Source organism: Sceloporus undulatus, chromosome 3 (genome assembly GCF_019175285.1).
Source record: "Sceloporus undulatus isolate JIND9_A2432 ecotype Alabama chromosome 3, SceUnd_v1.1, whole genome shotgun sequence".
Classification (NCBI taxonomy): domain Eukaryota; kingdom Metazoa; phylum Chordata; class Lepidosauria; order Squamata; family Phrynosomatidae; genus Sceloporus; species Sceloporus undulatus.
This window is the reverse complement of record NC_056524.1, coordinates 73,809,839-73,822,633: the sequence shown is the minus strand read 5'-3', so window position 1 is coordinate 73,822,633 and position 12,795 is coordinate 73,809,839. Positions and strand designations below refer to the sequence as shown.

Below are 12,795 nucleotides of genomic sequence, written 5' to 3'. Positions count from 1 at the left end.
GAGAGTCCCACCCGAGGGAACAGTCGCTGCTAAGCCTCGGATGAGGCGTGTGGTCGTAGTGAGGGACTCCTTGCTGAGGGGTACAGAATCAGTGATATGTAGGCCTGACAAGATGTCTCGAGAGGTGTGTTGTCTTCCAGGTGCAAAGATCCGTGATGTGACAGAGAGGCTGACAAGACTGGTCAAGCCTACTGACAAATACCCCTTCCTTTTGGTCCACGTGGGAACCAATGATACTGCAAGACACAGCCTTCAGAACATCAAAAGGGATTACGAGGCGCTTGGTAGGAAGCTGAAAGGAATGGATGTACAGGTTGTCATCTCGTCTCTTCTGCCAGTTGAAGGGCATGGTCCAGGAAGGGAGAGGAAAATAGCGGATGTGAACAACTGGCTTCGCAGATGGTGCCGCCGAGAAGGATTTGGATTCTTCTATCATGGGCTGCGGTTCCACGAGGAGGGACTTCTTGCAACAGACGGGTTGCATCTCACGCCAGTTGGAAGAAATGTTTTTGCCAACAGTCTCAAGAACTTGATCAGGAGGGCTTTAAACTGAGTTCCGAGGGGAAGGGAGACAATATTAAGGAAGGCGAAAGGGATGGCGAAAATAGTCAAACTGACATAGAGGAAACAAGAAAAAAAGTGCAAGGACCCAACAGTGAGAGGCAAAAAAACTTGCACAGGCAGCAAGTAAAAGGGAACTATGGTCTGCGATGTCTCTACACTAATGCACAGAGCATGGGAAATAAGCAAGATGAACTCGAACTCCTAGTACAACAAAGCAAATATGATATAATAGGCCTCACTGAAACCTGGTGGGATGAGTCTCATGATTGGAATGTGGAAATAGAGGGGTATAACCTTTTAAAGAGAAATAGGCCAAACAAGAAAGGAGGAGGAATAGCACTATATGTCAGAGATATTTACACCAGTCAAGAGATCCAGGACATCAATCATGGAAGCCAGGTGGAGAGCATCTGGGTAAAAATTAAAGGGGAGGGAAACAACAAGGATGTTATGGTGGGAGTCTACTACAGACCCCCAAGTCAGACTGAGGAATTGGATGATATCTTTCTAGAACAGATGACCACACAGTCAGAAAAGAGAGATGTAGTAGTGATGGGCGACTTCAACTATCCTGATATTTGTTGGAAGTCAAACTCAGCAAAATCCTCAAGGCCTAGCAAATTCCTCACTTGCCTGGAAGACAATTTCATGGTCCAAAAGGTGGAAGAGGCAACAAGGGGGTCAGCTATTTTAGATCTGATCCTAACCAACAAGGATGACTTGGTTAATGGGGTGCAAGTGGTGGGATCATTAGGTGGAAGTGACCATGTTCTCCTGGAGTTTGTAATACAGTGGAAAGGAGAAGCCAGGCATAGTCAGACACGCATCCTAGACTTTAGGAGAGCGGATTTCAGTAAACTTAGAGAAGTATTGAGGGCAATTCCATGGTCAGAAATACTAAAAGATAAAGGAGTTCAGGACGGATGGGACTTTCTCAAAAGGGAGATACTGAAGGCACAATTTCAAACAGTTCCAGTGAGAAAGAAAAATGGGAGGTGTCTCAAGAAACCAGGATGGATGACTAAGGAACTTTCAACCGAGCTAAGTTTGAAACGGAACATGTATAAGAAATGGGAAAAGGGGGAAATCACAAAAAAGGAATTCAAAGAAATAGCAGGCATGTGTAGGGGTAAAGTCAGAAAAGCTAAAGCGCAGAATGAACTCAGGCTTGCTAGAGAGGTTAAGAACAATAAAAATGGCTTTTTTGGATATGTCCGCAGCAAAAGGAAGAAGAAGGAAACAGTAGGGCCACTGTGTGGAGAAGATGGCAAAATGCTAACAGGGGACAGAGAAAAGGCAGAATTATTAAACACCTTCTTTGCCTCAGTCTTCTCAGAAAAGGCAAAGGGTGCTCAACCTGAGGATAATGGAGCAGAGGACAGGATAGGGGCATTTCAGTACAGAATAAGTAAAGAGATAGTAGAGGAACACCTTATTAATCTAAATGAATTTAAGTCTCCGGGACCAGATGAACTCCATCCAAGGGTATTAAAAGAACTGGCAAATGTAATATCGGAGCCGTTGGCAATAATCTTTGAAAACTCCTGGAAAACAGGAGAGATCCCAGCAGACTGGCGGAGGGCAAACGTTGTCCCCATCTTCAAAAAGGGGAAAAAAGAGGATCCCAACAATTATCGTCCAGTTAGTCTGACATCAATACCAGGAAAGATTCTGGAGCAGATCATTAAACAGAGAGTCTGTGAACATCTAGAAGGCAATGCCATAATCACAAAAAGTCAACATGGGTTTCAGAGAAACAAGTCATGCCAGACAAACCTGATCTCTTTCTTTGATAAAATTACCAGCTTGGTAGACGAAGGGAATGCTGTGGATATAGTATATCTTGATTTCAGTAAGGCCTTTGACAAAGTTCCCCATGACATTCTTGCAAACAAGCTTGTAAAATGTGGGCTAGACAAAGGAACTGTTAAATGGATCTGTAATTGGTTGACCGGCCGAACCCAAAGGGTGCTCAACAATGGCTCCTTTTCATCCTGGAGAAAAGTGACCAGTGGGGTCCCACAGGGCTCTGTCCTGGGCCCAGTGCTATTCAACATCTTTATCAATGACCTGGATGACAGAATTGGGAGCATACTTATCAAATTTGCAGATGATACCAAATTAGGGGGAATAGCTAATACCCCAGAGGACAGGATCAAGATTCAAAATGACCTGAATAGACTAGAAAGCTGGGCCAAAGCTAACAAAATGAAATTCAACACGGAGAAATGTAAGGTATTGCACTTAGGGCGGAAAAATAAAATGCACAGATATAGGATGGGTGACACCTGGCTGAATGAAACTACGTGTGAAAGGGATCTAGGAGTCCAAGTAGACCACAAGTTGAACATGAGTGAACAGTGTGATGCGGCAGCTAAAAAGGCCAATGCTATTTTAGGCTGCATCAATAGAAGTATAGTGTCTAGATCAAGAGAAGTAATAGTGCCACTGTATTCTCCTTTGGTCAGGCCCCACCTAGAATATTGTGTCCAGTTCTGGGCGCCACAATTCAGAAAGGACATTGAGAAACTGGAGCGTGTCCAAAGGAGGGCGACAAAAATGGTGAAAGGTCTGGAAACCATGCCCTATGAGGAACGACTTAGGGAGCTGGGGATGTTTAGCCTGGAGAAAAGAAGGTTAAGATATGATCGCCCTGTTTAAATATTTGAAGGGATGTCATATTGAAGAGGGAGCAAGCTTGTTTTCTGCTGCTCCAGAGAACAGGACCCGGAACAATGGATGCAAGCTGCAGGAAAAGAGATTCCACCTGAACATTAGGAGGAACTTCCTGACAGTTAGGGCTGTTCGACAATGGAATGCACTCCCTCGGAGGGTGATAGAGTCTCCTTCCTTGGAGGTCTTTAAACAGAGGCTGGATGGCCATCTGTCAGGGATGCTTTGATTTGGATTTCCTGCATGGCAGGGGGTTGGACTGGATGGCCCTAGTGGTCTCTTCCAACTCTATGATTCTATGATACCAGACTCTACAGCAGCTAGCTTTTATGAGCTACTGTACATTCAGGTGAGGTAAATGACATATCTGAACATGGCCAAAATGATAAGTGGCTCAGAGATACATTGTCACATAGATACTGTGAAACTGACTTTGTGAAGTTTTGAAGATTGCTGACCCAACACAGCTACAAAGTGTGACCATGGTACATTCGCACAGTGAAAAAGAGTTCACAATCCCACTGGATTGAATGATTCCAATTCTTTTAACTTGAAAAGGCAAAAGAGGTATGTGGAGAATAGCTTTGGGATTCCAGTGAAACATTTTCTTCAGAATCTGACGCTGTATTTGCAGTCAGGGAAGCGGTAGGCAAAATGGGAATCACAGGTCCTCAGAGGTTTCAAAATCTCATCCAGCTCCTGAGCTGCCATGGCAATCTCTTGGGTGCTGAGAGAGCTGTCTGCACAGATGTTCAGAGCATGATCGATCTTCTTCTGCACAGGAGGCAGAAATGTTCCTTTTAAGAGCTTAGACAGAAGTTCTGCACACACCATGCTGAGGCTCTGGGTAGGCTTGATGGAATTACAAGGCGGCTGCATGGATTGGGTATCTGTCACCAAGCAGCTAAAGATATCTTTCTCTTCCTGTTGTCCATTCATCCATTGACTGCCTGACAGCAATGATAAAAGATAAATAAAAATTAGTTACAGATTTACTTCCTTCCCTCTTAGATTGCCCAATTGTCATAGTTCTTTGGGTTCTGCACATTAAAAAAAAAACCCTAACATACAAAATAGAAATAAAACTACTTGGATTAAAATTACAAGAAAAGAGATTTCACCTAAACATTAGGAAGAATCTTTATAAGACCAATTTGAGAGTGGAATAGACTGCCTTGGAAGGTAGCAGATACTCTTCTCCTTCTGAAGTCTTTAAACAGTGGTTGGATGGGCATCTTTCAAGAGTGCTGTAGTTGTGTATTAATGCATGACTGTGAGTTGGAATGGATGGCCCTTCCATGAACCCATGATTCTACTGATACCAAAATCAGAATAAATCCAGCAGGAATAGATGAAAACAATGCAATATATAATAAAGCTAAAATAAAACCAGCCACATTATTAAAACAGCCAAGATTTGAAAGCACCATACAGTTCTTTAAAAATCTGGCAGAATAAAAAGTCTTGTGCTGGTGCATTAATAAAATAATAACATAGGCAAATGTTGCCTCAGTGTGTTTCAAACTACTCCATTTAAAGATTGACTAGCTGTCTTTGTGTCTATCTTAACTTATACCCCATTGCATAGTCAAAAGGTAGCCCTAGAATAGCTTACAAAGACATCTAATAGTTCCTGCCCAAAGGTTTACAGTCAAAACGTAAGACATACACACAAAGTAAAGCAGGAGGCTTGGAGGCTGAACTCTAGACATGAAGTAGAGGAAGAAGACTCTCATGTGAAATCTGTGATAGACTACAAGACCACAATCTCCTCTTGGCTTCTCAGAATGAGAATCTAGCCCATCAATAACATATTTTTATTTTTATCTATACATGCACACAGACATACACATGCACGCACACACACACTATGATGGTCCCTGAATAAAACAAAGAAACCCAGTCCACAAATGGGCAAGAAAGAAAAGAAAAGAAAAAGATCAGGCAAGCTTTTGGGTTTTCAAGAATTCTTCATAAAGCTACACATTACAAAAATTGGAGGTAAATCAGGACAGTCTTTAAAAAATTAGGTCTCAGGCTATAGCCATGAACTTATTCCAAGATGCAAATTGCATAATGCAGAAATCATTGGTTTGTGTACATCAAAGGAGAGTAAAGTGCACCTCCCAGGGCTCCCCAGGGGTTAGAGAGAGAAAGAGTCAGAGGTCCAGAACACACTGCAGAAATAATCCAGTTTGGGACTGGTTTAACTACCCTGGCTCAGTGCTAGGGAATCCTGGGAAATGTAGTTTATTGTGGCACCAGAGCTTTCTGACAGATAAGGCTAAATTTCTCACAAAATGACAGTTCCCAGAATTCCCTAGCATTGAGCCAGGGCAGTTAAAGTGGTCTCAAACTGGATTATTTCTGTAATGTGTTTTGGACCAGAGACAAAGAGGGAGGAAAAGGTTTGAGGGTAGGACTAGGAATATGGAAATCAAGGTTCATTTCCCAGCTTGGCCATAAAACCCACTGGATAACCTTGGGGAAGCTCTGTATGTGTGTGCATGCATGCATACGGCAACAATCTCCAAGCTCTCCTGGAGGCTAATGTATCCCCCTAGGCTTCCACAGTTGCTCACCTCTGCTGTACAGTATCAGATTATACCTAGCAATGCATAGTATAAAGAAGAGGCAATTATGTGTCTCCATTTCTGAAAATATAAATGTTGTTGCATATTGTGTGGAAAACTATTGTGGTTCAGGAAGAGTTCTTTCCCAGCTCTCTCCCTTGCCAGACTATCTTTCCACATGCCAGAGCTTATTCATCATTCAGGTACATATGTTTGAAATAAAATCATCCTATAAGGGCCATTGCTGTCTTTGTTGGAACCTGCTACACTTTTAGCAGCAGACAACCATGTGAATGTATTTGCATGAATAAAACATGTATATGTGTATACACACACCTTCATCTGTGTAATTTCAGTTGAGTGTTTGAATTTAACAATGACACAGAATCTGCCAGCTTGGCATTTGTGTGGAGATTGCCACTAATTGTTGCCTATTGTCATTTCAGTACACTGACCTACCATTAAATGCCTGAACCTAAAGAGCCAGTGAATAAAATCTAATTTTTGTCCTGTCTCATATTTTCTTGTGACAGATGCTTATTGAAAGATGAAAGTGGGTACCTTCCTGCTTGTCAATGACTCCCAGAGTGCTGGCATCCCGGATGAACAGATGTCCATCACTGAAAACACCAAATGTGCCAGCATCCACACGGGTAAAGTAGAAGAAATAGTTCAGGTCATTATTTGTCATGGACTCAAGAACAGCAAGGACCTGAAGAGCCAAGTCTGCTGCCACATCAGAAGATGCACCATAAAAAGCCTTGAGGGGCCTGGTGCTGATAGTGACTATCAGCCGGCCGCAGGACCCCAAGTATTTTGGAAATGGCCAGCCTTCTGCTCCAGGGAAAATCTGCCAAAGAGAGAAAGAGCTGTTATTGTTGGTAATAACAGGGAATGATTTAGAAAAATATGGGGATATAGATATGGCGCCTTTATAGTCAGCTCTTTTAGACTTGCAAAGCCAACCATTACATTGTCTTTATATCTCATTTCTGGAAAGATTGGAGCAGAGTATAAAAGACTTGCAATGTTTTATGACATCTTTTTTGCAGATGCTCATCTGAATAGGTGTCAAAACTAGAACAACCCAGACCGTGAGGACATTTAGGGCAACACCAGTCCGAAAATATCAGCATATATTTTGCATACTCTGCCAGCTAGCTTCAAAATCATGCTGCTGGTAGCTGCTGTTGTTCTCTCCTTGAGGCCCCATCACACTGTAAAAGTATAGCACTCTGCTTCCCCTTTAACTGTCATGTGCACATTCTATAGACTCCAGGTATTTGTAGTTTGAGGACACACTAGAGGAACTCCTTGTACAGAATTCTAAGAGCCTCTACAGACCGCCTTATAAACCAGCATGGGAGTGGCATGGGTGTGTGGTGTACACATGCCGGCTGCCCCCATGGTGCCTCCTTGCCGGCGTCACACCACATGCCCAACTGCATGGCAGGAGGCGTCATAGCACTCCGCTGGCACCATGTTTAAATGCGCTGTGCCAAAGGAGCACTGAAAAGCCACCACCACAGTGTAAAAAGGAGCCCCTTTTGTTGCACTGCAGAAAGGCCAGATCAGGGCCACAGTGTGCAGTTGCCACAGCCCCAATCTGTCGAGGAAAAGGGTGGCATGGAGCCACCCCTTAGGGGCCATCTATTGAGCTCCTAAGTAGCCCTCCCTAAACTACCAACCTCATAGGATGTTGCCATGGCAGCTGAAGTGAAATATACTGCTAAAATTGTGTAGTGTGAAAGGCGTGTCTGGGCTCAGAATGGATAAATCCAGTTCTGATCTCCTCAGATCAAAATTTCTAAGGTGCTCTTCCATTAATTAACACTCTGTCATTCTGTGGATAAAAACAGAGCTTTAAAAAGTGAATGAGCCAGTAAATTAAAGAAAGGGATGTGGACATGAAGAGGAGATTATAAAAGAAAAGGGGAACGCAAGAGAAGGAGTTGAGGTGGAGTGGATAAGAAATAGATTTTTCAAAAATTCATGCAGCTATTTCTTCTTGCCCAAACTCAAGGATAAGAAGAGCAAAGGAATAAAATCATGGATGGAATATCTCCCTTAATTCTGGTAAGGTTCTTAAGTGCTCACTTAAAATTAAATTAAGGGTAATAAACATTCCTCTGTTAACATAAATATAGGCTGCTGCCACACTGCAGAGTTAATGCGGTTTGACACTGCTTTAACAGTCATGGCTTCATCCTATGAAATCCTGGGATTTGTAGTTTCTTGTGGCACCAGAGCTCTCTCACAGAGATGGCTAAACATCTCAGAAGACTACAAATCCCAGAATTCCATAGCACTGAGCCATGGCAGTTTAAGCACTGTCAAACTGCATTAATTCTGTGGAGATGCAGCCATAATTACAAGGAGGTTCTTAGCTTTCTCATGTAATGTATTGGCACTTTTCTACTAATTTTGCTGGAGATTATCACATGAGGGCCAATTGAACAATAATGACATTATCTAAAGATAATGGAAGCATAGTGCTATGACGATTGATATTTTCACACAGTCGTGCATTTGTGTGATAATAACAATATAAAAACAAAGGAGAAACACAATTGCATTCCACATACATCCATTCTTGTATCATTAGTATGTCGTTACTGAATGTTTCACATATGTGCCATTTTCATGCTACTGTGCATGTCTGAAAATCATTGTTCCATCCCAAACAGAAGAAAATAAAATTTATGCATGTAACATTTTATCCAGTTGAAAGAAGATTGTGCTCGACACCTCAAAATAAGAGAGATATCCACTCCAAAAACAATGCTAGCAATAAGAACGAACTGCCAATACCAAAATGCATTCTGGAAAAAGGTCTTGGATTGCTCTGTGATAACGAGAATGGAACATTATTGGCTTCTGCATCTTCATGATAGTATGAATGGAGTGCTATCAGCAAGCCATTCGTAGGGTTTCCTCATGAATAAGAAGTTATGTGAACTGTCCATGTTCTTAACAAGAGAAGTATGGGATGGCCACAATGTGATGTGAAAATCTCCATGCGATTGCGTGAACATGACAGGAGCATTTCTGTTTTTCTCCCATTTCTTATCTTCGTGTGATAATCTCCAATGTCTCTGATCTTGTACAAGCACCATGTCCAGGAATGCTGCCAGCACATACACACACTGATAATGATGGCACAGCAAAGAAAACAAGCTACGCAGCCAACAGACAGTTTACAGACCTTTCTCATGTCCGAATAGAGTGAGCCACAAACCAAAGCCTGAGTCAGGATTCTAGAAGTCTCAAATTCCAGTTCAGTCCAAGGTCAAGGATGCCAGAGGGGTAAGTTGGGGAGTCAGTATCGAGGTCGTAGGTTCAAGGGTAGTCACAGATCTAGGACACCAAGGGTCCAGGAACAAAAACAGAGGAGCCAGAGCCAACAGCATTCAGTACATTGAACTTGTAATAAACTCTGACAAAGGGTTGGCTTTTTCCAGCTCCCTTAAATCACAAAACCACTCCTTTATCACAGCTATTTCTTATCTACAGAATGCTTCTCTGCAAGCCTAGAACGCCACAGGCATACCCTTTCTGCTCTCCTTTGGCTAAAGGGAAGAATCTCCATGCTTTGCTGCTCTAAGTCTCCCAAGTCTGGCACTTCCACTGGGGCAAGACTGGGCTGCTGAGCCTCAGGCTCCTCTGGAACTGGAAGAGATCCCACAGAGCTAAGATCTGGCTGAGCCACAACTACTGGGACTGGGAGAGCAGAGCTGGGACCTGTCGGGACAGAACTGGGACCTGGCACAGCCTCAGGTTCCCCCTGCACCTGAGGGGCCAAGGCCTACTCCTCGTCCTCTTCTTGACTGGCCATGACACTCCACTGGCTTTTAGTAGGATTATAAGCATATATAAGGGAGAACATATATATATTATCACTGAAGAACTACAATCCAGTTTTTTAGTTTGTCAAAATTATATTTGGATCAAACACCTGTCTGTTGCATCCAGCAGTTGCCTAATTAATGTACTAATTCAAAGCAGATGATGTTTAGAATTAGTACATAGGTGATTATAGGTGATGGTGTGCCTTTTCTTTCACTGAAAGTCATTTAACAGCTCCCATTTCCAAGGATCCATCATTCAGAATATTGAATCATAGTCTCTCTCTCTCTCTCTCTCTCTCTCTCTCTCTCATGTGTGTGTGTTATTAGTGCACCTCACCACTTTGAACAAATTGGGAAAAACATAAGGGAGAGCAAAGGATAAACAGGCTTCCGTCATTTTAGGCCACTGTTTCACAGATATGCACTCTCCTGCTGTTTTGGATTCCAAATTCCATCAGCCCCAACTGTCATAGACAATATTGGGAACTGTAGTTCAAAACATCTGGATGGTGCCAGGCTGGAGACTTGGACTAGGATCCCATGGGGATACAAAAATCCATAGATGCTCAAGTCCCATTGTATACAATGGCATAATAAAATGGTGTTCTTTATATAAAAAAACAAAATCAAGGTTTTGGTTTTTGGAATTGATATATTTTTACAATATTTTCAAGTCGTGGATGAATCCATGGGTAAAGAATCCATGGATACATAGTGCCAACTTTATCTATAATTTGCATGTCAGCATTTACAATCAGACTTATACTCACTTGTACTCACTTACATACTCACATACAATCATATATCCACATCACTCTTGAAAACCAAGCATAATTACATAATACTTGTCCTGGTTTGTTAATAGCTTGCTTTTATCTCATGGAAAAAGTTCAGGAAGAACTGTTATTTTTCATTAAATTGATGTTTCAAAATTATATGTTGTACATACTTAGTCATGATTATATGCTAATTTATCTCTGCCACCCCATGAACCTTTGCTGTATTAAAATGTTGTGGCATTTAATTAGATAGAAAAGAATTGGTTTTACTTTTGCAAGTTTTTTTTTTTAATTTGAAGAGTGAAGTTAATTAATGAGCCAAATCAAGGCTAAAGTGGTACATGTGAACTTTGCTTATGCTATTTTTCTAATTTAAGAAAGACTCAGAAAATTATCTCTTAAATCGAAAGACATTTGCTGCAAAGTTGTCAGAATGAGTGAAAGTACAAGTGTGTCTCTGAAATGCACGCATGAGTAACCAACTTTCCAAAACTGTGTAGTATCTCTCAGTTTTCACTGCAAATGCTGAAAATGGCTGTGGGCTAAAATTAATAATTTCAGTCACCAAGCTAGTGAAGGCAGCAAAGTAAAACAGAACGATAAAAATGTGTTACTTTTTGTGAATACTGGGGGAGGGGGGACTTTAAAAAGAAGAATGAATCTAATATGTTAATTTTAATAAAATGACAACCTGGAGTCCTCAGGTGTTGCTTGACTGTATCTCTCATTAGCCCCAGTGAAGACTCACTAGCTGGACATGGTGGAAGTTGTAGGGATTATAACATTTTGAGACCCATAGTTAGAAGAATTTCAAGGTCCTGAAAGCCCTGGGGCAGTTGTAGTTGATGGCTTCTTTCCATGCCTGTGGGACAGCAAATCCACTCCATGGCCCTGTACCTATTTTGAAGATATCATTCAACACCTTGAGAGGCTATTTTAAAGTTGGATTAAAGGCTAAATTGGATTCACTACTCCAATGATATGGGAGCTCCTAGTTGCCATGCTAGGGAATCTAAACTCAGTGAACATATGTCTCTCACTGGATCTTCTGAAGAGAGTGACTCCACTTCTGTCCAAGGAAAGTTTCTGATGCATAAGACAAGACACAGACAAGGAATAAAGCTTGGCAATAACAAGTTACTTGTTGCAATAACTGTCTGTTGTGTGCCTTCAAATCATTTCCAATTTGTGACAACCCTAGGGTGAACCTGTCATGGGATTTTCTCTGCTGGAATTCTTCATAGGAGGTTTGCCATTGCCTTTTTCTGAAGCTGAGAGCATGTAACTTGCCCAAGGTCTCTCAAGGGGTTTCATGGCTGAGCTGGGAATCAAACTCTGGTCTCCAGAGTTACTGTCCAACACTCAAACCACAACACCACATTGGCTGTCATTATATTATTGCATATAACTAAAAATACATTGCAATTAGTTACTTATATATTAGTTATATGCAATATATATTAGTTATATACAATAATTAATTACTCTTTGCAATAACTAGGAAGTTAATTTACATGCATCTATAATGGTGAAAACTTTTCTTTGTTGAACTGTTTTTATAGTTACAGGGTGCAACCACACTAAACAGCCTGTTTTGTACGATAAACCATCAGCTTGTAGCCTTCAAATTTTGCAAAAAATCACCAACAGAAAAATAACTTTTCAGCTGTGTTGGAGAAAGAGGATTATACATAGTTGCTCTGAAACTGAACTGAAATGGTAACTTAATTCTCTTGGGGGGGGGCGGGGGGCTTTGAAATTATAACAATAACAAATTAACTTTAAAAAGTAGCTTTCCAAACTCTAAGAAGGAGTAAAACCAAGAGAGGTAGATCACTAGGTATCAAAGCTAGTTATGAAAGAAGTTTGAAAATCTTGTCCCAAACAGGCTTGCTGTTTTGTGTGAAGTCCACACCAAGCCAATTGAAAGCTCATGGAGGTGGGGAACGGGTGCCACTTTACCTACGTGACAATATAAGAGTTGATTGTAGCTCACTTTGGAGAAAGGGCACTGCCTGCAATGTAGGTATGGCGATGGATAAAATGAAGGCATTGCTCCTTCCCAATAAGAATTCTGCCACCCTCACTGGACTTTATAATATCGCAGTAACTTAAACCTTTAGCTGAGTATTTAGAAAGACAGATGATGATGATGATGATCTGGATAGTCAGCCCTCTATATCCACAGATTCTGCGTCCATGAATTCAACCATCCACACCTTGGAAATAATCTCTGCCACTTCCCCCCAAAATTTCAAAAAGCAAACCTTGATTTTGCTGTTTTATATAAGGGGTGCCATTTTACTAAGCCACTGAGCATCCATGGATTTTTGTATCCTTGGGGAGTCTCAGAACTAT

General features: G+C 41.5%; 1 protein-coding gene across 3 annotated transcripts in view; it reads right to left on the bottom strand.

The window, feature by feature from the left end:
* Positions 1-3,538: 3,538 nt before the first annotated feature.
* DIPK2B (divergent protein kinase domain 2B) overlaps positions 3,539-12,795 on the bottom strand; it is a 37,909-nt gene continuing 28,652 nt past the window's right edge. For all 3 annotated transcript variants that reach the window (XM_042460875.1, XM_042460874.1, XM_042460873.1), the window contains 2 exons: positions 6,372-6,660; positions 3,539-4,187 (listed from right to left, as the gene is read on the bottom strand). In XM_042460875.1, the coding sequence (XP_042316809.1) occupies positions 3,847-4,187; positions 6,372-6,660 (630 nt within the window). In that variant the 3' untranslated portion in view covers positions 3,539-3,846. The remainder of the gene's footprint in view (positions 4,188-6,371; positions 6,661-12,795) is intronic.